Source organism: Amblyraja radiata, chromosome 21, assembly GCF_010909765.2.
Source record: "Amblyraja radiata isolate CabotCenter1 chromosome 21, sAmbRad1.1.pri, whole genome shotgun sequence".
Classification (NCBI taxonomy): domain Eukaryota; kingdom Metazoa; phylum Chordata; class Chondrichthyes; order Rajiformes; family Rajidae; genus Amblyraja; species Amblyraja radiata.
In genome coordinates, this window is record NC_045976.1 from 41905296 (window position 1) to 41929119 (window position 23824).

The 23824-nt window shown below is 48.0% G+C and overlaps 1 protein-coding gene across 5 annotated transcripts in view; it reads right to left on the reverse strand.

The window, feature by feature from the left end:
- Positions 1–23824, reverse strand: part of upf2 (UPF2 regulator of nonsense mediated mRNA decay) — an 85191-nt gene that overhangs the window by 26538 nt on the left and 34829 nt on the right. For all 5 annotated transcript variants that reach the window (XM_033040176.1, XM_033040174.1, XM_033040178.1 and 2 more), the window contains 9 exons: positions 23483–23599; positions 22585–22770; positions 21586–21789; positions 20194–20469; positions 18021–18204; positions 13930–14084; positions 12321–12419; positions 10674–10772; positions 2581–2751 (listed from right to left, as the gene is read on the reverse strand). In XM_033040176.1, the coding sequence (XP_032896067.1) occupies positions 2581–2751; positions 10674–10772; positions 12321–12419; positions 13930–14084; positions 18021–18204; positions 20194–20469; positions 21586–21789; positions 22585–22770; positions 23483–23599 (1491 nt within the window). The remainder of the gene's footprint in view (positions 1–2580; positions 2752–10673; positions 10773–12320; positions 12420–13929; positions 14085–18020; positions 18205–20193; positions 20470–21585; positions 21790–22584; positions 22771–23482; positions 23600–23824) is intronic.

Here is a 23824-nt window from a genome sequence, read left to right on the forward strand (position 1 = left end):
CCCACAGCGGGAACAGGCGGTTTATTTATTACCGTCTCAGTGTTTGAGGAACGCACCCAAGCTCCCACAACAAAACAGGCAGCATCTCTGGAGAGAAAGAATGGGTGGCGTTTCGGGTCGAGACCCTTCAGACGCACTCTGAAGAATGGTCTTCCCACCAACATCTTGTACAACTGTTTCATAACATCCCAACCTCTATACTCAATACCCTAATTGGTAGAGGCCAATGGGCCGAAAGCCTTCTCGACCACGTTATCTACCTGTGATGGCGCTTGCAGGGAAAGATGTACCTGCACTCCTAGATCCCTCTGCTCTGCAACATTCATTGTGAGGGTTCCGCCATGCTTTGACTTCACAAAATGCAATACCTCGCACTTATCAAAGTTAAACTCCATTAGCCATTCCTCAGACCACTTATTCTGCAGCTGATTATCACAAGTATTCCCCGTAAATCAGACCTGCGACTACGAGCGAGGACATCTTTTGCATTTTAGATATACGCTCATTATTAACCAGCAGTTAACACTGCATCACCCATGTACATCACCATCCTGTAACTAATGTTGATGAAGCCTGTCAAATGTTTTTTTACATTTAAACAATTTTTTCATATAATTAAGGTCAGGAACTAGAACTACACCACAATTTAATTTGGGGTTTTTAAAATGATGCCTTGAATCAACGGCACGGTGGCGCAGGGGTAGAGTTGCTGCCTCACAGCGCCAGAGACCCAGGTTCAATCCTGGCGTCGGGTGCCATCTGTTCAAGTCAACTTTATTTGTCACATACAAGATGAACAGTGAAATGAAAGTGGCGATTCCTGCGGAATTGTGCAAAACAACACAACAGAATAGAACGTTGGTACTCTTCTCCCCATGACCACGTGGGTTTCCTCCGGGTGCTCCGGTCTCCTCCCACGTTCCAAAGACGTGCGGGTTTGTAGGTTAATCGGCCCCTCTGTAAATTGCCCCCTAGTGTGCCGAGAGTGGATGAGAAAGTGGGATAGCATGGAACTGGTGTGAACGGGTGATCGATGGTCGGCGTGGACTGGGTGGGCCGAAGGGCCTGTCGTCAAGCTGGGTCATTCAATCAATATAGAGATAGAATATTGTGAATAATGTGGCAAAGACTGATGTTATAACATTAACTTAAACTGTGACACTATACTACAGGGTATGGGAAAGAACTGCAGACGCTGGTAAAATCGAAGGTAGACAAAAATGCTGGAGAAACTCAGTGGGTGAGGCAGCATCTATGGAGCGAAGGAATAGGCGACGTTTCGGGTCGAGACCCTACTTCAGTCTGAATAGACAACAGACAATAGGGGCAGGAGTAGGCCATTCTGCCCTTTGAGCCAGCACCGCCATTCAATGTGATCATGGATGATCATCACCAATCAGTACCCCGTTCCTGCCTTCTCCCCTTATCCCCTGACCCCGCTATCTTTAAGAGCCCTATCAAGCTCTCTCTTGAAAGTATCCAGAGAACCGGCCTCCACCGCCCTCTGAGGCAGAGAATTCCACAGACTCACAACTCTCCGTGTGAAAAAGTGTTTCCTCATCTCCGTTCTAAATGGATTACCCCTTATTCTTAAACTGTGGCCCAACATCGGGAACATGTTTCCTGCCTCTGGCGTGTCCAAACCCTTTATAATCTTTCATGTTTCAATAAGATGCCCTCTCATCCTAAAATTCCTGAGTATACAAGCCCAGCCGCTCCATTCTCTCAGCATATGACAGTCCCGTCATCCCGGGAATTAACCGTGTAAACCTATGCTGCACTCCCTCAATAGCGAAGGAACAGGTGACGTTTTGGGTCGAGACCCGGAAAGCATCCATGGAGCGAAGGAATAGGTGACGTTTCGGGTCGAGACCCTTCCGGGTCTCGACCCGAAACGTCACCTGAATGAATGAATGAATGAATGAATGAATGAATGAATGAATGAAAACTTTATTGTCATTCAGATATACACCTAGACACAGTGCACCTTGAACGAAATTTCGTTGCATTTGACTCTCCAATCAGGTAAATAGTAAAAGTAAAAGTGCTAGGTGCGTCCATAAAAATGCCTCATGTGCATGGTTCTGTAAAATAAATATATATAAAAAGTTTTTTTTTTAAAAAAGTGTCGATATTTTAAAAGTTCTAGCCTCGGTTTTGTTGATTGTTCAGTAATCTTATGGCCTGGGGGATGAAGCTGTTGCAGAACCTGGTTGTCCCGCTCTTCATGCTGCGGTACCTCCTCCCAGAGTTAAGCAGTATAAACAGTCCGAATTGTGGGTGTGTGGGGGCTCTGGTAATGCCCTTAGCTCTAATCAGACAGCGCTTGTACCCCATGTCCATGATTGAAGGAAGAGAAGTCCCAATGATTTTCATAGGGACTTGGGTCTAGGGACAATAGGTCCCAACCTATTCCTTCGCTCCATGGATGCTGCCTCACCCGCTGAGTTTCTCCAGCACCTTGGTCTGCCTTGGGATTAAATAGGACAGTGAAACACCAACATTGGTTCAGTTCTAGTGTGCAAGGTAACACCACATCCGTCCGTGCTACAGGAGAAGCGTTCTCAATGAGTACAGTACCTGTTGTTTGTTCCCTCTCCTGGTGAGCATGACGAACTGCATGGTCTCCGAGTTCTCAGAGTCCCCTTCACCGCCCCCCTGCGGCGGGGGTCCCTTCTTCAGCTGGCTTTTCAGCTGCAACGGAATGGCCACGTCCAACTGGTGGACCTTCACCGACTCGCCCGTTCGCTGCTGTATGAAGATGGAATCATTTTAGTTTGAGCAATTTGTTCTTAAACTTCACCTTCAATTTGGTGCTTCTTTTGTCTTGCCAAGGTGACAGGTAGCAGCAGACTAAAGCTATAGACAACAGGTGCAGGAGTAGGCCATTCGGCCCTTCGAGCCAGCACCGCCATTCAATGTGATCACGGCTGAGTCAAACAGTCGCACAGTACGAAAACAGCCCAACTTGTCCCTGCCGAGACAATGAACAAAATAAGCCACTAAATGCTGGAGTAACTCAGCGGGTCAGGCAGCATCTGTGGAGAACATGGATAGGTGATGTTTCACAGAGTGCTGGAGTAACTCAGCGGGTCAGGCAGCATCTGTGGAGAACATGGATAGGTGACGTTTCACAGAGTGCTGGAGTAACTCAGCGGGTCAGGCAGCATCTGTGGAGAACATGGATAGGTGATGTTTCACAGAGTGCTGGAGTAACTCAGCGGGTCAGGCAGCATCTGTGGAGAACATGGATAGGTGATGTTTCACAGAGTGCTGGAGTAACTCAGCGGGTCAGGCAGCATCTCTGGAGAACAGGGATAGGTGACGTTTCACAGAGTGCTGGAGTAACTCAGTGGGTCAGGCAGCATCTGTGGAGAACATGGATAGGTGACGTTTCACAGAGTGCTGGAGTAACTCAGCGGGTCAGGCAGCATCTGTGGAGAACATGGATAGGTGACGTTTCACATAGGGATGCTTCTTCAGAAGAAGGGATCCTGCCCTGAAACCTTTCCATGTTCTCCTGTGAAATGATGATTTACTCCAGCATTTTGTCTCTTCTCTTGTCTATGATGAACAACATGCCCCATTTACACTCGTCCCACACCCACGTCTAGCCCATACCCCGCTAAAAGCTTGCTACCCACGTCCCTGTCCAAATGTCTGAGATATTATTATAGTGCCTGCATCAACGACCTCCTCTGTCAGCTTGCTCCATACACCCACCAGACGGATCAGCATCAACTCTGTATTACTTAGTCACACTTCAATATCTAATCTGTGACTACTTGCAGATAAAGTTGGCTCATTCAATGAGAGGCTAGATATTCTGCTCAGCAGTATAGATATGGTTCAAACTAATTCTTAGTCATAGTCATAACTAATTCTTAGTCATAGGTAAGAGTCCACTGATGCAATCCTTAATAAGGTCAGTGATTTTAGAGACACAGCCTGGAAACAGGCCCCGTGGCCGACGGAGTCCACAACGACCAGTGATCACCCCGTACACTAGCACTATCCTACACACTAGGGGCAATTTATAATTTTCATTGTAAATTTCATTTTCACTGAAGCCAAATAACCCACCAACCTGCACGTCTTTGGAGTGCGGGAGGAAACCGGAACACCCGGAGAAAACCCACGTAGTCACAGGGAGGACGTGCAAACTCCGCGGAGACAGAACCCGTAGCGAGGATGGAACCCGGGTCTCTGGCGCTGTGAGACAGCAGCTCTACCCGCTGCGTCATTGTGCCTGAAACACGCTGCTGGTGATTGAAGCAGATTCCTTGGTGGGATTTAAAATAATTTTGTATGGGCATATGGATATGAAATTAAAAATAACTGTCACCATTCCATAAATCAACTCAGATGCGAAATCAATCATCAAACCTGGTTAGTTACAAATAGAAATGGCACGGTGAAGCAGCGGTAGAGTTGCTGCCTCACAGCGCCCGAGACCCGGGTTCCATCCTGACTACGGGTACTGTCTGTACGGAGTTTGTACGTTCTCCCCATGGGGTTTTCTCCGGGTGCTCCGGTTTCCCCTCCCACACTCCATATTCGTCGTACAAGTTTGTAGTTTAATTAGCTTCGGTAAAAAATATAAATTGTCCCCTGGGGCATGTAGGATGATGCTGATGAACGGGGATCACTGATAGGCATGGACTGGGTGGGCCGAAGGGCCTGTTTATTGCGCTGTGAACTAAACTAAATCTCCAAACTAAACTAAACCAAAAGTGACCCTTATTTCTTTCCAAGATCTGGAGTTAAACATAGAATAAAATGAAAACTTTTCTAATTGCAGTTTCTAGGTTCTCTTAAAATCTTATTTTACGATGATTGGGAAAACGTAAAAAATGTTAAAAGATCAAACTATCAGAATGTCCATTCAAATCCCGCTCACGGTTTGGAACAATAGACAATAGGTGTAGGCGTAGGCCATTCGGCCCTTCGAGCCAGCACCGCCATTCAATGTGATCATGGCTGATCATCCCCAATCAGTACCCCGTTCCTGCCCATATCCCCTGACTCCGCTATCTTTAAGAACCCTATCTAACTCTCTCTTGAAAGCATCCAGAGAACCTGCCTCCAGTGCCCTCTGAGGCAGAGAATTCCACAGACTCACCACTCTCTGTGTGAAAAAGTGTTCCTCGTCTCCGTTCTAAATGACTTACTCCATATTAACCATATAACAATTACAGCACGGAAACAGGCCATCTCGGCCCTACAAGTCCGTGCCGAACAACTTTTTTCCCTTAGTCCCACCTGCCTGCACTCATACCATAACCCTCCATTCCCTTCTCATCCATATGCCTATCCAATTTATTTTTAAATGATACCAACGAACCTGCCGCCGCCACTTCCACTGGAAGCTCATTCCACACCGCTACCACTCTCTGAGTAAAGAAGTTCCCCCTCATGTTACCCCTAAGTTTCTGTCCCTTAATTCTGAAGTCATGTCCTCTTGTTTGAATCTTCCCTATTCTCAAAGGGAAAAGCTTGTCCACATCAACTCTGTCTATCCCTCTCATCATTTTAAAGACCTCTATCAAGTCCCCCCTTAACCTTCTGCGCTCCAGAGAATAAAGACCTAACTTATTCAACCTATCTCTGTAACTTAGTTGTTGAAACCCAGGCAACATTCTAGTAAATCTCCTCTGTACTCTCTCTATTTTGTTGACATCCTTCCTATAATTGGGCGACCAAAATTGTACACCATACTCCAGATTTGGTCTCACCAATGCCTTGTACAATTTTAACATTACATCCCAGCTTCTATACTCAATGCTCTGATTTATAAAGGCTAGCATACCGAAAGCTTTCTTTACCACCCTATCCATATGAGATTCCACCTTCAAGGAACTACGCACGGTTATTCCCAGATCCCTCTGTTCAACTGTATTCTTCAATTCCCTACCATTTACCATGTACGTCCTATTTTGATTTGTCCTGCCAAGGTGTAGCACCTCACATTTATCAGCATTAAACTCCATCTGCCATCTTTCAGCCCATTTTTCCAAATGGCCTAAATCACTCTGTAGACTTTGGAAATCCTCTTCATTATCCACAACACCCCCTATCTTGGTATTAGATTAGATTAGATTAGATAGCCTTTATTGTCATTCAGACCGAAGTCTGAACGAAATTGCAGCAGTCATACATACAATACAATACAATAAAAAACAACAATAAACACATATTAACATCCACCACAGTGAGTCCACCCAGCATCTCCTCACTGTGATGGAGGCAAAAGTCTTAGGTCTGCAGTCTCTTCCCTCCTCTTCTCCCTCTGCGCTGAGGCGATCCCCCACCGGGCGATGTTAAAAACTGTCCCGCGGCTCAATCACCGCGCCCCGGGGTGGTCGAAGCTGCCGCCCACCAGTCCTGCTGACGCAGCCACTGGCCCGCGGCCGAACCCCGGACTCAGGCCACCACCGCCAGAACGCCGTCCCAGCCACCCTCACGTGAGTATCGTGCCGTCTTCAGCCTCGGGCTGGGCCGCCCCGAAATGGGCGCCGCTCCTCCCTCGGGCTGGGAACGCCGTACCTCCCCGAGCTCGGCCACTCCGACGGGAGCACCGTTCCTTCCTCGGGCCAGGCCGCCCTCACGGGAGCGTCACAGCCCCTCACGGAAGCACTGTTCCAACCCCGAGCCGGGCCGCCCTCACGGGAGCGAGCTCAGGGCGAGTCCTGGCGGGCTCTGCCTCCTAAGCCTCGAGGTCACCAGCTCCGCGATTAGGCCTCAGCGCAGACGGAGGCAGAGAAGGGGAATACGACAAAAAAGTCGCATTCCCCCGCAAGGAGAGACTGCATACTTACTAATCCAATTTACCACCCCTTCATCCAGATCATTGATGTACATGACAAACAACAAAGGACCCAACACAGATCCCTGAGGCACCCCACTAGTCACCTGCCTCCAACCCGACAAACAGCCATCCACCATTACCCTCTGGCTTCTCCCATTCAGCCACTGTTGAATCCATCTTGCTATTCCTGCATTTATACCCAACAGTTGAACCTTCTTAACCAACCTTCCATGAGGAACCTTGTCAAAGGCCTTACTAAAGTCCATATAGACAACATCCACTGCTTTACCCTCGTCAATTTCCCTAGTAACCTCTTCATAAAATTCAAGAGGATTAGTCAAACATGACCTTCCAGGCACAAATCCATGTTGACTGTTCCTAATCAGACCCTGTTTATCCAGATGCTTATATATATTATCTCTAAGTATCTTTTCCATTAATTTGCCCACCACTGAAGTCAAACTAACAGGTCTATAATTGCTAGGTTTACTCTTAGAACCCTTTTTAAACAATGGAACAACATGCGCAGTACGCCAATCCTCGGGGACTATTCCCGTTTCTAATGACATTTGAAATATTTCTGTCATAGCCCCGGCTATTTCTACACTAACTTCCCTCAATGTCCTAGGGAATATCCTGTCAGGACCTGGAGACTTATCCACTTTTATATTTTTCAAAAGTGCCAGTACTTCTTTTACTTTGAAACTCATAGTATCCATAGCTACTCTACTTGTTTCCCTTACCTCACATAATTCAATATCCTTCTCCTTGGTGAATACCGAAGAAAAGAAATTGTTCAATATCTCCCCCATCTCTTTTGGCTCTGCAGACAGCTGTCCACTCTCTCTCCAATGGACCAATTTTATCCCTCGTTATCCTTTTGCTATTAATATAGCTGTAGAAACCCTTTGGATTTACTTTCACCTTACTTGCCAAAGCAACCTCATATCTTCTTTTAGCTTTTCTAATTTATTTCTTAAGATTCTTTTTACATTCCTTATACTCCTCAAGCACGTCATTTACTTCATGCTGCCTATAATTATTGTAGATCTCCCTCTTTTTCCGAACAAGATGTCCAATTTCCCTTGAAAACCAGGGCTCTTTCCAATTTTTACTGTTTCCTTTCAACCGAACAGGAACATAAAGATTCTGTACTCTTAAAATTTCCCCTTTAAATGTCCTCCATTTCTCTTCTACATCTTTCCCATAAAACAAAATGTCCCAGTTCACTCCTTTTAAATCATCTCGCATCTCATCAAAGTTAGCCTTCCTCCAATCAAAAATCTCAACCCTAGGTCCAGTTCTGACCTTCTCCATAATTATATTGAAACTAATGGTATTGTGATCACTGGACCTGAAGTGCTCCCCAACGCATATCTCCGCCACCTGTCCCGTCTCATTTCCTAACAGGAGGTCCAGCGCTGCCCCTCCTCTAGTAGGTACCTCTATGTATTGCTGCAAAAAACTATCCTGCACACATTTTACAATCTCCAAACCATCCAGCCCATTTACAGAATGTGTTTCCCAGTCTATGTGTGGAAAGTTGAAATCTCCCACAATCACTACCTTGTGCTTACTACTAATATCTGCTATCTCCTTATATATTTGCTCTTCCAATTCTCGTTCCCCATTTGGCGGTCTATAATACACCCCTATAAGTGTTGCTACACCTTTCCCACTTCTCAGTTCCACCCAAATAGCCTCCCTAGATGAGCCCTCCAATCTATCCTGCCAAAGCACTGCTGTAATATCTTCCCTGACTAGCAATGCAACACCTCCACCTCTTGCCCCTCCAATTCTATCACACCTGAAGCAACGAAATCCTGGAATATTTAGTTTCCAATCACAGCCCTCCTGCAACCATGTTTCACTGATCGCCACAACATCATACTTCGAGGTGTCTATTCTTAAAACTGTGGCCCCTGGTTCTGGACTCCCCCAACATCGGGAACATGTTTCCTGCCTCTAGCGTGTCCAGACCCTTAATAATCTTATATGTTTCAATGAGATTCCCTCTCATCCTTCTAAACTCCAGAGTGTACAAGCCTAGCCGCTCCATTCTCTCAACGTTGCTAAAAATAGCAGAATGGTGCCTGGAGGTTGTCACATAAACAAAATACCGGCCACACAAAACACAGCAATGTTTGAGAAGGAACTGCAGATGCTGGAACAATCAAAGGTAGACAGAAAATTGCTGGAGAAGCTCAGTGGGTGAGGCAGCATCGATGGAGAGAAGGAATAGGTGACGTTTCGGGTCGAGAACCGGAAAGCATCTATGCAGCGAAGGAATAGGCGACGTTTCGGGTCGAGACCCTTCCGGGTCTCGACCCGAAACGTCACCTATTCCTTCGCTACATAGATGCCGCCTCACCCGCTGAGTTTCTCCAGCACTTTTTGTCCACATAAAACACAGCACTGCTCACTTGGCCCAGGTAAATCTGGCTTGAACCTGCCAATTACTGCACTTGCCACATAATTACATAACAAGCTGGCAGGCGGCGGTGATTTTAGGCAAGAGTGCTGCTTTCCCTTGCCTGTTCAATGTAATTTGAATTGCTTTAAAAACAATTGCTCAAGTTAGCGAGTCGTAGATAACGAGTCACACAGCACAGAAACAGGCCCTCCGGTGGTGAATCTGTGGAATTCTTTGCCGCTGAAGGCTGCGGAGGCCAAGTCGGTGGGTAATTTTCGGGCGGAGATCGATAGATAGATTCTTGATTAGTTACGGGTGTCAGATGTTTATGGGGAGAAGGCAGGAGAATGGGGTGAGGAGGGAGAGATAGATCGGCCATGATTGAATGGCGGAGTAGACCTGATGGGCCGAATGGCCTAATTCTACTCCTATTGCTTTTGACCTTTGGTCCAACTTGCCCATGCCGAACAAAATGCATTTCCCTAACCCTTTATGCCAGTCCTACTTGCCCACATTTAACCTATGTCCTGAATCTTCCATGTGCCTGTGCAAGTGCCTTCGGATTGTTACTGTACCTCAACTGCCTCCTCTGGCTGCTCGTTCCATACACACACCACCCTCTGTGGGGAAAAGCTGCCCCTCAGGTTCCTATTAAATCTTTCCCCTCTCACCTAAAACCTACGACATGTAGTTCTCGATTCCCTTACCCTTGCATTTGTCAAATTATTAACGTCTGAGGAGCAAGCGATCTCCTTAAATGATCAGCCCCCTCAAAATTGTTACCGGCTCATTATTACCACTTTCCCTTCCACATCCCAAAGACGTGTGGGTCTGATTGTGGATGATCAGCCATGATCACAATAGACAATAGACAATAGATGCAGGAGTAGGCCATTTGGCCCTTCAAGACAGCACCGCCATTCAATGTGATCATGGCTGATCATCCCCAATCAGTACCCCGTTCCTGCCTTCTCCCCATATCCCCTGACTCCGCTATTTTTAAGAGCCCTATCTAGCTCTCTCTTGAAAGCATCCAGAGAACCGGCCTCCACCGCCCTCTGAGGTAGAGAATTCCACAGACTCGCCACTCTCCGTGAGTAAAAGTGTTTCCTCGTCTCCGTTCTAAATGGCTTACCCCTTATTCTTAAACTGCGGCCCCTGGTTCTGGACTCCCCCCAACATCGGGAACGTTTCCTGCCTCTAGCGTGTCCAAGCCCTTACCAATCACAGTGAATGGCGGTGCTGGCTTGAAGGGCCGAATGGCCTACTTCTGCACCTATTGTCTGTAAGTTAATCGGCCCTCCGTAAATTTGCCCCTGGCGGGTAGGGAGTGGATGAGAAAGTGGGATAAGATAGAACTTGTGTGAACGGGTGATCACTGGTTGGCATGGACTCGGTGGGCCGAAGAGCCTGTTTCCGTGCTGTATCTCTACACATAAGAACGTGGGGTACCTGCAGATTCTCGAGCATCATTTTGTCCAATGCCTGTATGAATTCTTCATCTTCAGCACAAGGAAGGTGCTTCAGGCCTCCACCTTTGATCATGACCTCCTGGGTGACACAAATAACACATGGTCACCCCACAACAGATACATGCATTTTTAATGCCTTTTAAATCCTAGCAAGCCAACGGCCATCCACACTTCAGTAGAAGTTGCGATCACTGTCGTACATAGCATTGTAAGGAACGATGATAAAGCACACACACACACACACCAAAATCCTAGACTTCCAGCGGCGGAAGTCCGCAGGAACTGGAGGACAGAGACAGGTGGAGCGTCCGTCACCGTTCCCGTCGGAAACCAGCACCACTGCGTCGCTTTGGGCCGAAACCCTTCTTCAGACTACAAAACTCCAAAGATAGGCCCAAAACGTTGCCTATTTCCTTCGCTCCATAGATGCTGCTGCACCCGCTGAGTTTCTCCAGCACTTTTGTCTGCCTTCGATTTTCCAGCATCTGCAGTTCCTTCTTAAACTCTTAACCACTGCGTCGCTAATGTTTTCAACGATGATGAATGAATGAATGACTTACGAGCTATTTTTACCGTGTACGAAGGAACTGCAGATGCTGGCTTATACCAAAGATAGACAAAGTGCTGGAGTAACTCAGCGGGTCCGGCAGCATCTGTGGAGAACATGGATAGGTGACGTTTCACAGAGTGCTGGAGTAACTCAGCGGGTCAGGCAGCATCTGTGGGGAACATGGATAGGTGACGTTTCACAGAGTGCTGGAGTAACTCAGCGGGTCAGGCAGCATCTGTGGAGAACGTGGATAGGTGACGTTTCACAGAGTGCTGGAGTAACTCAGCGGGTGCAGCAGCATCTATGGAGCTAAGGAAATAGGCAACGTTTCGGGTCGAAACCCTTCCGGGTTTCGGCCCGAAACGTTGCCTATTTCCAGAAGGGTTTCGGCCCGAAACGTTGCCTATTTCCTTCGCTCCATAGATGCTGCTGCACCATAACTCAACGGGTCAGGCAGCATCTGTGGAGAACATGGATAGGTGACGTTTCACAGAGTGCTGGAGTAACTCAGCGGGTCAGGCAGCATCTGTGGAGAACATGGAGTCTCGAGGTCGGGGGCCGGGGTGGATGGGCTGCGTCACTGAGAAGGTGGGGGCGGAGAACAAAGGGGACCCGGCTTGGGGGGACAAAAAGAAGGGATGAGTATTTTTTGTAACTTTGTCAGCTCCTTTGTGGGGTGAAGGGAAGAGCGCTCACGTCGCGGCCCTGTTTCCACCAATCTTTCCACCACCACGCACAAGAAGCGACAAGACAGACACCATTGTGAGCAGATGCCGAGACGTGGGCTCAGCTCTGGCTGAACAACTAATCTTGTGCGCGGACCCGACAAGAAGAAGAAGTGTCTTTGGGGCGAATGCTTTGTGCATTGTATGTTAAAAAACAAAGCATCTGACTGGACCGAGCTAGGTACAAGTGGCAATAACGTTTCAGCATCATATGGATCGGCGATGTTTCGGATCAGGGCTTTTGCTCAGATTAAAGATTTGTTACATTTTAGGAAGTACACCTGTGACCCCAGTGCAATCTCCCTGTAAAGACGGGGCAAGTATTTCAAACGGTCCGCCCGTTCACACTCACATTGTTATCCTCATCAGTTTCATTTTCTTTATTGGAGTCTGTCAGGTAGTCTGTGTTTTCTTCCTCCTCCTCATCTTCCACCTCATTCTCAGACGCATCCTAAAAGAGAAAAGGGGATTTCTTTCAAGGGATATGCGGAAAACGCAGGAATGGGGAGCCGATTTTGGTTGATCAGCCATGATCATATTGAAGGGCCGAATGGCCTACACATGCTCCTGTTTTCTATGTTTCCTAATAAAAAGCTGTTAGTAAAGCACCAATTAATCTCAATTGTAGTTAATCTCAAGTGTAATCCCACAGTTATCTGGACTACACTTCTTCCCACCCTGCTTCCTGTAAGGACTAAAAATCAGAACCATTGCTTAGACTTAGACTTAGACTTAGATCGTTTATTTGTCATTCAGACCTTTCGGTCTGAACGAAATGTCGTTGCCTGCAGCCATACATGTAATAATAAACAACAAAACACACAATAAACACAAATTAACATCCACCACAGTGAGTTCACCAGGCACCTCCTCACTGTGATGGAGGCAAAAATCTTAGGGTTACTGTCTCTTCCCTCGTCTTCTCCCTCTGCGCTGAGGTGATACCTCACCGGGCGATGGTAAATCAGTCCAGCGGCTCACCGAACCCCACTGCTGTTGACTCATTTATTTGAACTATTCCTACTACATGGGTTGATTGCAATATTCTTCCAACTTATCAGTTGCTGTAGTTAACCAGACCATAAGCTGAAGTCCATAACTCAACGTGAACAAAGTCCATGGTAGTTTGGTATTGAGGTGGGGCTGTGGTTGGGACTGTGCAGGGTGGTTCACGAGCTTGATGTTTAGTCAAGTTTAGTTTAGAGGCAGCATGGAACCAGGTCCTTTGTCCAAGTAGAGTCCATGCCGACCATTGATCACCAGTTGCCCCACAGCGCCAGGGACCTGGGTTCCATTCTGATCTTGGATGCTGTCTGTGTGGAGTTTGCACGTTCTCCCTGTGATCGGGCGGGCTTCCTCCGGTTCCCTCCCACATCCGAAAGACGTGCGGGCTTGTTGGACAATCGGACCTTTGTAAATTGCCCCTCGTGTGAAAATTGAATAACACAGAACTCGTGTGAAGGGGAGATCGATGGTCGGCGCGGACTCAGAGGGCCGAAGGGCCTGTTTCCATGCTTCTTCTCTAAACTAATGCGGATGTGTAGACTAAAACGGTAGCCCTGACCATCACACAAACCATCCCATCAGGCAAGAGGCACAGAGGTGTGTAAACGCACACCTCCAGATTCAGGGACATTCTTCCCAGCTGTTATAAGGCGACTGAACCGTCTAGAGAGCGGACCTGACCTCCCATCTATCTCATTGGAGACCCTCAGACTATCTTTAATCGGGCTTTACTGGTCATTATCCTGCATTAGACGTTACTCCCATTATCCTATATCTGTAGACTGTGGGCAACTTGATAATAATCATGTATAACTTCCCGCTGACTGGCTAGCACACAACAAAAAGCTTTTCACTGGACCTGAGTACACGTGACAATAGTACACTAAACTAAAGCATGAATCAGTGGAACCCACCGTTTATTTTGGACAGGGATTGGACGCCACCAGCCACCCTACCTCTTCTTCATGTTCGTTCATCTCACTTTCGTTGCCAGACTGTTCCTCGGTTTCCGCTCCTCCCTCTTCCTCCTCATCATCCTCATCGTCATCCTGGTTCTCTTCTCCATCTCCCAGCTTCTCCGACTTGGAATCTTTCCCATCGATAGCAAGCCCTGGGAAAGAACACCAAACCAATCACACCAACACTACTCCCAGTCACAGGAGACGCTGCGATCTTCAGCAAATGACAAAGTGCTGGAGTAACTCCAGCAGGTCAGGCGGCGTCTGTGGCGGGAAAGAAGAGGTGATGTTTTGGATCAGGACCCGATCCAGCAGAAGCTGTTGATCATGTATCTATTCTTGTTAATTTGTTAATCATGTATCTACTACTCCACGAGTAGTAGCTCTAGTCAATAACCAAAAATCTGTAGCCTCCTTTTGCTCTGGTATTTTATTTAATTCACATGTTTAATCAATAATGTTTTATTATTAATGTTTAATGTGTCACTGTATGTCATGTTGTCACTTGCGGGCGGAGCACCAAGACAAATTCCTTGTATGTGAATACTTGGCCAATAAACTTATTCATTCATTCATTCTTAAGGGGTTGGACAGGCTAGATGCAGGAAAAATGGTCCCCATGTTGCGGGGAGAGTCCAGAACCAGGGGTCACAGTTTAAGATTAAGGAGACTGAGATGAGCAAAAACATTTTCACCCAGAGAGTTGTGAATCTGTGGAATTCTCTGCCACAGAAAGCAGTGGAGGCCAATTCACTGGATGTGAATTCAAGAGAGAGTTAAATAGAGCTCTTAGGGCTAATGGAATTCAAGGGATATGGGGAGAAAGTAAGAACAGGGTACTGATTCTGGATGATCAGCCATGATTATATTGAATGGAGGTGCTGGCTCGAAGGGCCGAATGGCCGACTCCTGCTATTTTCCAAGATTCACTATTGCTGACCTAATCTGAGTTTGGTCAGTGGTGTCCTTTGAAAGGCGACCAAGACGAAAGATATATATATTTTTTTAATTCATTTGCTGGAAAATGATCACAGTTGTTCTCAAAGCCTAACCCAATTTGATACCAAAACCATGTTTTCTTGATCCATAAATGCCTGGAATAAAAATTATTTTAATCTTACTTAATAGCGCTGGTAATTACTAATAAACCAGTAGATATTTGTTTAAAGCAAGTTGATGTTTTAGCTGTGTCGGAAGGAACTGCAGATACTAGCTTACACCCAATGTAGACACAAAATGCTGGAGTAACTCAGCGGGTGAGGCAGCATCTCTGGAGAGAAGGAATGGGTCTCCGACCCGAAACGTCACCCATTCCTTCTCTCCATAGATGCTGCCTCACCCGCTGAGTTATGCCCCTGTCCCACTTAGGAAACCTGAACGGAAACCTCTGGAGATTTTGCGCCCCACCCAAGGTTTCCGTGCGGTTCCCGGTGGTTGCAGGTAGTGGAAGCAGGTAGGGAGACTGACAAAAACCTCCGGGAACCGCACGGAAACCTTGGGTGGGGCGCAAAGTCTCCAGAGGTTTCCGTTCAGGTTTCCTAAGTGGGACAGGGGCATAACACCAGCATGTTGTGTCTGCCCACACAATACTACAGGTTGGACAGGTACAAGACAAGTGGAGTGATGTTTAGAAGCTCCTTAACCCTATTGTGGGGGAAGTGAAGAACTCCAATGCCAGAAACTAAAATAAGGTCATTATGAACCTTGGGATTAAATGTTTAAGAAAGAACTGCAGATGCTGGGAAAATGGAAGGTGGACAAAAATGCTGGAGAAACTAGCGGGACAGGCAGCATCTCTGGAGGGAAGGAATGGGTGACGTTTCAGGCCGAGACCCTTCATCAGATGTTTCAGTTCTTTTCTTTGAATAATTCAAAAGCAAAGCAAAACAGTAAATAATTAATTGGAGTAAATTTTCTGCCATTAAAGGGCCTGTCCGACTTTTTTCGGCGACTGCGAACGTCAGTGACTGACGCCCTAAAGACCGTCAAGTTGTACGACACTACGCGCCACCGACACGTGAAGCTACGACAATCCACGCCACCGTCACGTCAAGCTACGACACTCCCCGTCACAACACAAGAAGGTTACACTGAAGTATAATAATCACATTGGAAATCAACTATAAATCGAAGGACCAATAACTTTTTACTGGATAAATACCCGCGGCAGCGGGCATCACCCGCAGGACAGCGTACGTCAGCGTGTGACAGGGCGCACGACATGATGAGACGCCCAGATGTCGCCTGAAGATTTTGAACATTTCAAAATCCAGAGGCAGCAGGGCGACACCGTGCGCCACTACATACGTCACCCTGCGTCATGCCCCAACCACGCCGTGCGCCACTACATACGTCACCCTGCGTCATGCCCCAACCACACCGTGCGCCACTACATACGTCACCCTGCGTCATGCCCCAACCACGCCGTGCGCCACTACATACGTCACCCTGCGTCATGCCCCAACCACGCCGCGACAACCTCTTTTCAGGCTGTCGCCCAAGTGGGACAGGCCCTTAAGTGTTGCGCGAAAAACCTGAAGCGTTTGGGAGAGAAATCTTCCAAGAAGGGAACAAATATCGTTCTCTGCCATCAACGCAACAATGTCTTGGCGCATGCCAGGGTGCGGTTGCCAGCTATTGTCATCAAAGCGCTTTGTGAAATTCCGTCCCCACCCTCACTGCATCCATTCCACGAGATAAAGAACAAGAGCTCTTTCAATACAGTTTGTTTCCATTAACAATGAACCGAATTAGCATTGACGAGCAACCACATTGCCAGCTCATTCATCATAATCCCTGCATTAACTCTGAACATGGACGTGAAAGATTATATTTAGAACGCTTGCCAAACAGCACCTAAACAAGGAACTTGACACTAAAGTGGGTGGTATTGTAGATAGTGAAGATGGTTGATGGAATTTAATACAGAGAAATGTGAGGTGTTGCATTTTGTGCAAAAGGTGTTTTTTGCATTTTGTGCAAAAACCCCCCAATATAGTGCTGGAGTAACTCAGCGGGTCAGGCAGCATCTGTGGAGAACATGGATAGGTGACGTTTCACAGAGTGCTGGAGTAACTCAGCGGGTCAGGCAGCATCTGTGGAGAACATGGATAGGTGACGTTTCACAGAGTGCTGGAGTAACTCAGTGGGTCAGGCAGCATCTGTGGAGAACATGGATAGGTGACGTTTCACAGAGTGCTGGAGTAACTCAGCGGGTCAGGCAGCATCTGTGGAGAACATGGATAGGTGACGTTTCACAGAGTGCTGGAGTAACTCAGTGGGTCAGGCAGCATCTGTGGAGAACGTGGATAGGTGACGTTTCACAGAGTGCTGGAGTAACTCAGTGGGTCAGGCAGCATCTGTGGAGAAAATGGACAAGTTATTCTTCAGGTTGGGACCATTCCTCAAGATTGTCAGAAGGGCCCAACCCAAAACCTTTAGGCTTTAGAGATACTGCAAAGAAACAGGCCCTTCAGTCTTCCGAGCCCTACAAACATTAACCTACAAACCTGCACATCTTTGGAGTGTGGGAAGAAACCGGAGCACCTGGAGGAAACCCATGCGGTCGCAGGGAGAACGAGCAAGCTCCATACAGACAGTACCCGTAGTCAGAATTGAACCTGGGTCTCTGGCGCTGTGAGGCAGCAATTCTATTGCTGTGCCACTATGCCCACCACAGATGCCGTCTAACTCACTGAGTTACTCCAGCACTCTGGGGATTTCTTTAAAATGCTAGAAGTCAAATTGGTTGAAGAGCAGTAAAAAGCTACAGGGGCACATTGGAAAACTACCTTCAATATCTCTCGGACAAAAAGTGCAGGAAAGAACTGCAGATGCTGGCTTAAATCGAAGGGAGACACAAAATGCTGGAGTAACTCAGCGGGACAGGCAGCATCTCTGGAGAGGAATGGGTCGAGACCCTTCTTCAGACTTCTATATCTCTCGTTTCCCTCTCCCCTTACCCCTCAGTCCGAAGAAGGGTCTCAACACGAAGCGTTACCTGTTACTATTCACTAGAGATGCTGCCTGACCCGCTGAGTTACCCCAGCCTTTTGCGTCCGTCAGAATACAGACCGAGCCTCGCTTACCCAGTTTAATTAGGAATTCACGTTCGAGCTCCTGCACTTGCTTGATCGCATCTTCAAGGGAGGCGCAGAACTTCATCTTCGGTCGCAACAGCTCGAGGATGTCACTGATCATGTAGTCCACGTCGATAGGGAACGGGTGATCCTTGTTCCACACGTCCAGACTCTTCTTCCACCAGATGTAGCGCTGCAGTGGGTAGACCATGACAAGACAACAATGAAGACTGTCCGTCCAAAATGAGGCCCAGCAGCAGCTGCATATACAAAGGAACCCTCCCCACACACTACGTCCTGGCTCCCTCTGCTCCCTCCCCAAGCCCCAAATTAGTTTGGGAAGCAACTGCAGATGTTCAAGAAGGAACTGCAGATGCTGGAAAATCCAAGGTAGACAAAATTGCTGGAGAGACTCAGCGGGTGAGGCAGCATCTATGGAGCGAAGGAATAGGTGAAGTTTCGGGTCGAGACACTCTGATCAAGAAGGCTCAACTCTGATCAAGAAGGCTCACCAGCGTCTCTTCTTCCTGAGGAGACTGAAGAAGGTCCATCTGTCTCCTCAGATCCTGGTGAACTTCTACCGCTGCACCATCGAGAGCATCCTTACCAACTGCATCACAGTATGGTATGGCAACTGCTCTGTCTCCGACCGGAAGGCATTGCAGAGGGTGGTGAAAATTGCCCAACGCATCACCGGTTCCTCGCTCCCCTCCATTGAGTCTGTCCAAAGCAAGCGTTGTCTGCGGAGGGCGCTCAGCATCGCCAAGGACTGCTCTCACCCCAACCATGGACTGTTTACCCTCCTACCATCCGGGAGGCGCTACAGGTCTCTCCGTTGCCGAACCAGCAGGTCCAGGAACAGCTTCTTCCCGGCGGCTGTCACTCTACTCAACAACGTACCTCGGTGACTGCCAATCACCCCCCCACCCCCCGGACACTTATTATCACTTATTATTATTTATTCAAATCATTTGCTATGTCGCTCTTCCAGGGAGATGCTAAATGCATTTCGTTGTCTCTGTACTGTACACTGACAATGACAATTAAAATTGAATCTGAATCTGAATCTGGAAGGGTCTCGACCCGAAACGTCGCCTATTCCTTCGCTCCATAGATGCTTTCCGGGTCTCGACCCGAAACGTCGCCTATTCCTTCGCTCCATAGATGCTTTCTGGGTCTCGACCCGAAACGTCGCCTATTCCTTCGCTCCATAGATGCTTTCCTGGTCTCGGCCCGAAACATTGCCTATTTCCTTCGCTCCATAGATGCTTTCCGGGTCTCGACCCGAAACGTCGCCTATTCCTTCGCTCCATAGATGCTTTCCTGGTCTCGGCCCGAAACGTTGCCTATTTCCTTCGCTCCATAGATGCTTTCCTGGTCTCGGCCCGAAACGTTGCCTATTTCCTTCGCTCCATAGATGCTGCCTCACCCGCTGAGTTTCTCCAGCAATTTTGTCTACCTAGGAACTGAAGATGTTGGTTTAAACCGAAGATGGACACAAAAAGCTGGAGTAACTCAGCGGGACCGGTAGCATCTCTGGAGAGAAGGAATGGGTGACGTTTCGGGTGGGGTCCTTTTTTCAGACTAGGAAGCGTTTTGTGTCCATCTGCACGAGATATTCCCTCTGAACCGCATTCTCCTGCCTTCTCCCCATATCCCCTGACACTCGTACTAATCTGTATCCTGAGGCCAATTCTCTGGATGCTTTCAAGAGAGAGTTAGATATATAGAGATCTTAAAGATAGCGGAGTCAAGGGATATGGAGAGAAGGCAGGAACGGGTACTGATTGTAGATGATCAGCCATGATCACATTGAATGGCGGTGTTGGCTTGAAGGGCCGAATGGTCTATTCCTGCACCTATTGTCTATTGTTGGCTGTAGAAGTGGTGATACGGAGGGATAGGAACAGAGTGGAACTAAGCAGGATTGCACATTGACTTTGACTAGTGTTACAGAGAAAATAGGTGCAGGAGGAGGCCATTCGGCCCTTCGAGCCAGCACCGCATTTCATTGTGATCATGGCTGATCGTCCCCTATCAATAACCCGTGCCTGCCTTCTCCCCATATCCCTTGACTCCACTAGCCCCTAGAGCTCTAACTAACTCTCTCTTAAATCCATCCAGTGACTTGGCCTCCACTGCCCTCTGTGTTCTGTGATTGGCGCAGTGGAAGGTCGGTCACCTGGAAGTAGACGAGGAAGCAGTCCAGCTTTCGCTTGCTGGAGCCTCTGTCGAAGTACTGGCCGCAGGTGTCGAGCAAGGTGCAGACCAGCCGGATGCGGAAGAGGTGCTCGGGCGGGTCCAACGGCGTGGCGTTGCCGTCAGTACTGACGCCGAACGTAATGAAGGAATACAGGATGCGGAAAATGACGGTGGACTCCACCATCCTGTAGTTGTACAGCTCGCCGAGGAACTTCACGCTGCTGATCCGCCTCTGGTTGAACTTGGGCTGGTTGACCTGAAAGAGAAAGGCCGTCTCGTTTTAGGTTGGCGGATGCCAGGTTCACAGGGAAACTTCCCCGCCTCGCAGCGCCAGAGACCCTGGATCGACTCCAATCTCGGATTCTGTCTGTGCGCAGAGTTTGTACGTTTCTCCCCCCCCCCCCCCCCCCCCCCGACCTCACAGGTTTCGTTCCACATCCCAAAGACGTGCGGATTTGTGGGCGATCTGTGTTCTGGGAATATTGCCCCCATCTTGAAACCACTCTAAAGACGTACAGGTTTGTAGGCTAAGTGTTCAAAAAGGAACTGCAGATGCTGGAATATCGAAGGTACACAAAATTGCTGGGGAAACTCAGCGGGTGCAGCAGCATCTATGGAGCGAAGGAAATAGGCGACGTTTCGGGCCGAAACGTCGCCTATTTCCTTCGCTCCATAGATGCTGCTGCACCCGCTGAGTTTCCCCAGCAATTTTGTGTACCCAGGTTTGTAGGCTAATTGGCTTTGGCAAAATTGTAAATTGTCCCTAGAGTGGGTGGGATAGTGCTAGTGTATGGTGATCGGTGGTCAGCGCTGACACAGTGAACCGAAGGGCCTGTTTCCGTGCTGTATCTCTAAACTAAATCAAAAAAGTAAAGAGAGAGATGAGTAAAAAATGAGAAAATTACCATTTGCATTCTCTAAAAGATGAAATGAAAACACATGATCTCATTTCACTGCCATTATCCTAATAATATTCAAATACACATTAGTAGTTTTTAGTTTAGTTTGGAGATACAGAGAGGAGACAGGCCCTTCGGCCAACCGAGTCTGCACTGACCAGCGATCCCCATACATTAACATTAACCTACGCCAACTAGGGACAATTTACATTTATACCAAGCCAATTAACCTACAAACCTGTACGTCTTTGGAGTGTGGGAGGAAACCGAAGATCTCGGAGAAGACCCACACAGGTCACGGGGAGAGCCTCCAAACTCCTCACAGACAGCACGCGTAGTCGGGATGGAACCCGGGTGTTTGGCGCTGCAAGCGCTGTAAGGCAGCGACTCTACCGCTGCGCCACCGTGCCGATTTGAAACGCAGCGTGTATTAAGGAAGGCCATTGTTTAATATTCGGACGGCATGTCATCACCTCCATTCCAAGACGGATATCCTCCAGCACTCCGTCAACAACGTGTATTCCCACGTCTTCCTGGTACGGCACCAATCCCGCCAGCAGGTTTGCAACACAGTGAATACTGTTGTATTTGACATTCCAGATGTTGATCATGCAGTTAATGACGTACTCCTTCACCTCCGCATCATGCCACGCCAGTTTCCTCATCTGTCTCAACACCTAGAATGTAAAAGCTTCGTTAGGCACAATTATTTCCCACACTTCATTTGCATTAATTACCATCGGCATAGAAAGAGGAGAATCATTGTGTCATGCACACGGAAACAGACCCTCGGGCCCAATGAATCCGTGCCAACCATCGATCACCCGCTCACACCAGTTCTATGTTATCCCACTTTCTCATCCACTCCCTACACAGTAGGATACAATTTACAGAGGGGCGATTAACCTACAAACCCGCACGTCTTTGGAGCGTGATGAGGAAACCGGAGCACCCGGAGGAAACCCACGCGGCCACAGGGAGAACATAGGAAAATAGGTGCAGGAGTAGGCCATTTGGCCCTTCGAGCCAGCACCGCCATTCACTATGATCACGGATGATCATCTAAAATCAGCACCCTGTTCCTGCTTTCTCCCCATATCCCTCGATTCCTTTAGCACTAAGAGCTAAATCTAACTCTCTCTTGAAAACATCCAGTGAATTGGCCTCCACTGCCTTCTGTGGCAGAGAATCCCACAGATTCAGAGTTTTTCCTCATCTCAGTCCTAAATGGCCGACCCCTTATACCAGGTCGCGTAAATGGCGCGCAAATGACAGCCAAGTGGGACAGGCCCTTAAGAATTTCATTGTTCTATCTGGGACGTATGACAATAAAACCCTCTAGACTTAACACACATACACACTTGTATATATGCATGTGGGCGTGTGCGTATGTGTGTGTGTGTGGGTTTGGGGGTGGGGGGGGTGATGAAGGAGAGTGATCGATTCATTTAATAAACTAGCCATGACCGTACCTTTTCCGTGGTGACCTTGGACAGGTCCTTGTAGAGGAGTTTACGGATATACTCCTGAAGGGGAGGCCGTTTTTTCCTGATGGTTTTCTCCACGGGTGGAGGGTTACAGTAGTAATAAGCGTTTTCCACCATCGTGACGTAGCGCGCATCCAGGTGCATCGCCTGCTTCTTGCGCATCATTTGCTCCTGATGACATCACACCAAAGGGCTCAGCATTAGTTTAGTTCAGTTCAGAGATACAGCAGGGAAACAGGCCCTTCGGCCCACCGGGTCCGTGCCGACCAGCGATCCCCGCACATTAACATTATCCCACACCCACTAGGGACAATTTTTATATTTACCAAGCCAATTAACCTACAAACCTGCACGTCTTTGGAGTGTGGGAGAAAACCAAAGATCTCGGAGAAACCCCACACGGGTCACGGGGAGAACGTACAAACTCAATATGGACCGCACCCATAGTCTGGATCAAACCCGGGTCTCTGCCAGTGCTAGTGTCGAGTTATCGGCTTAAAACACTATTATTCTGAAATGGAGGGCAAGGAAAATTACTGAAGGGTTGTTTAGAGGCTACAGTGCGTTGTGACAGCATATGTAAGAAAGGCCTATGACAGTGTCAAAAATATTATACACCTTGGCCGGAGGCCCCCTAGATTATGAGGCCCTAGACTTCAGTCTGTCGAGCCTGTAGGTAAATCGGGCACTGCGAGGAGAACGTGCAAACTCCGTACAGACTGCACCTGTAGTCAGGATCAAACATGGGTCTCAGATGCTGAAAGGCAGCAACTCCACTGCTCAGTTGCTCCAGCACTGTGTCCTGCTTTACAAACCAGCATCTGCACCTCCTTGCATCTCTGTTTTACAAACAAATTGTATACTTTGAATGTACATATCTTACCAAAAGAACGCTTGTCCTCAAATGGGATTCAGGCGAGCGGAACAGGAAGCGACCAGCTGTTTCCAGCAGCGTGCAGGCCATCTCAATGTGGTGGTGAGAAAAGTCAGCCAACAGCATCTGTATGCAAGAAAGAAGGTTAAATATGTTTCTGCTTACAAAGGTGTAAATGGAGTCAATGGTGGGGAGTGTGGTCTGTGTGATGGACTGGGCTACATCTACAATGGTGGGGAGTGTGGTCTGTGTGATGGACTGGGCTACATCTACAATGGTGGGGAGTGTGGTCTGTGTGATGGACTGGGCCACATCTACAATGGTGGGGAGTGTGGTCTGTGTGTGATGGAC